This window comes from Fukomys damarensis, unplaced genomic scaffold (genome assembly GCF_012274545.1).
Source record: "Fukomys damarensis isolate Sample0158 unplaced genomic scaffold, DMR_v1.0_HiC HiC_scaffold_37, whole genome shotgun sequence".
Taxonomy (NCBI): domain Eukaryota; kingdom Metazoa; phylum Chordata; class Mammalia; order Rodentia; family Bathyergidae; genus Fukomys; species Fukomys damarensis.
Genome location: NW_022900949.1, coordinates 11,245,499 through 11,245,902, shown reverse-complemented (window position 1 = coordinate 11,245,902; position 404 = coordinate 11,245,499). Strand labels below are relative to the sequence as shown.

At 72.3% G+C, this 404-nt stretch overlaps 1 protein-coding gene across 1 annotated transcript in view; it reads right to left on the bottom strand.

The window, feature by feature from the left end:
- C2cd4c (C2 calcium dependent domain containing 4C) overlaps positions 1-404 on the bottom strand; it is a 2,459-nt gene that overhangs the window by 699 nt on the left and 1,356 nt on the right. The window contains exon 3 of the mRNA XM_033759635.1: positions 7-404. This exon is cut by the window's right edge and continues 21 nt beyond it. Within this exon, the coding sequence (XP_033615526.1) occupies positions 7-404 (398 nt within the window). The remainder of the gene's footprint in view (positions 1-6) is intronic.

Genomic DNA, 404 nt, shown 5'->3' with positions numbered 1-404 from the left:
CCCCGCCACTGAAGTAGCGCCCGGGGCTCATCAGGCCCCCTCCAGCCTCCCTGGGGCCCCCATCCCCCCCATTGGCCTTGGCACCTGCCCGCCGGCGCCCGGCACCTGGGGAGCCCACCTGGGCCAGGGCCCCGTGCTCACTGTGGAACAGGGACTCCTTGCGCCGCGTGTGGGGGCTCTCGGCAAGCGTGGTGAAGCCGTAGGACGTCTGGGCCTTGGGCACAGAGGGCAGGGACACGGAGCCCGGGGCCTCCTCCGCCGGCCAGTCCTCCGCACTCTCAATCTGGATGACATGTCGTGTGGCTGCCTTCAGCAGGCTTTTGCTCTCCGCGGCCAGCTTGGCGGGCAGCCGGGGGCTGCGGGGGATGCGGCGGGGGGAGGCGGCCAGGTTCTGCTCAGATGGG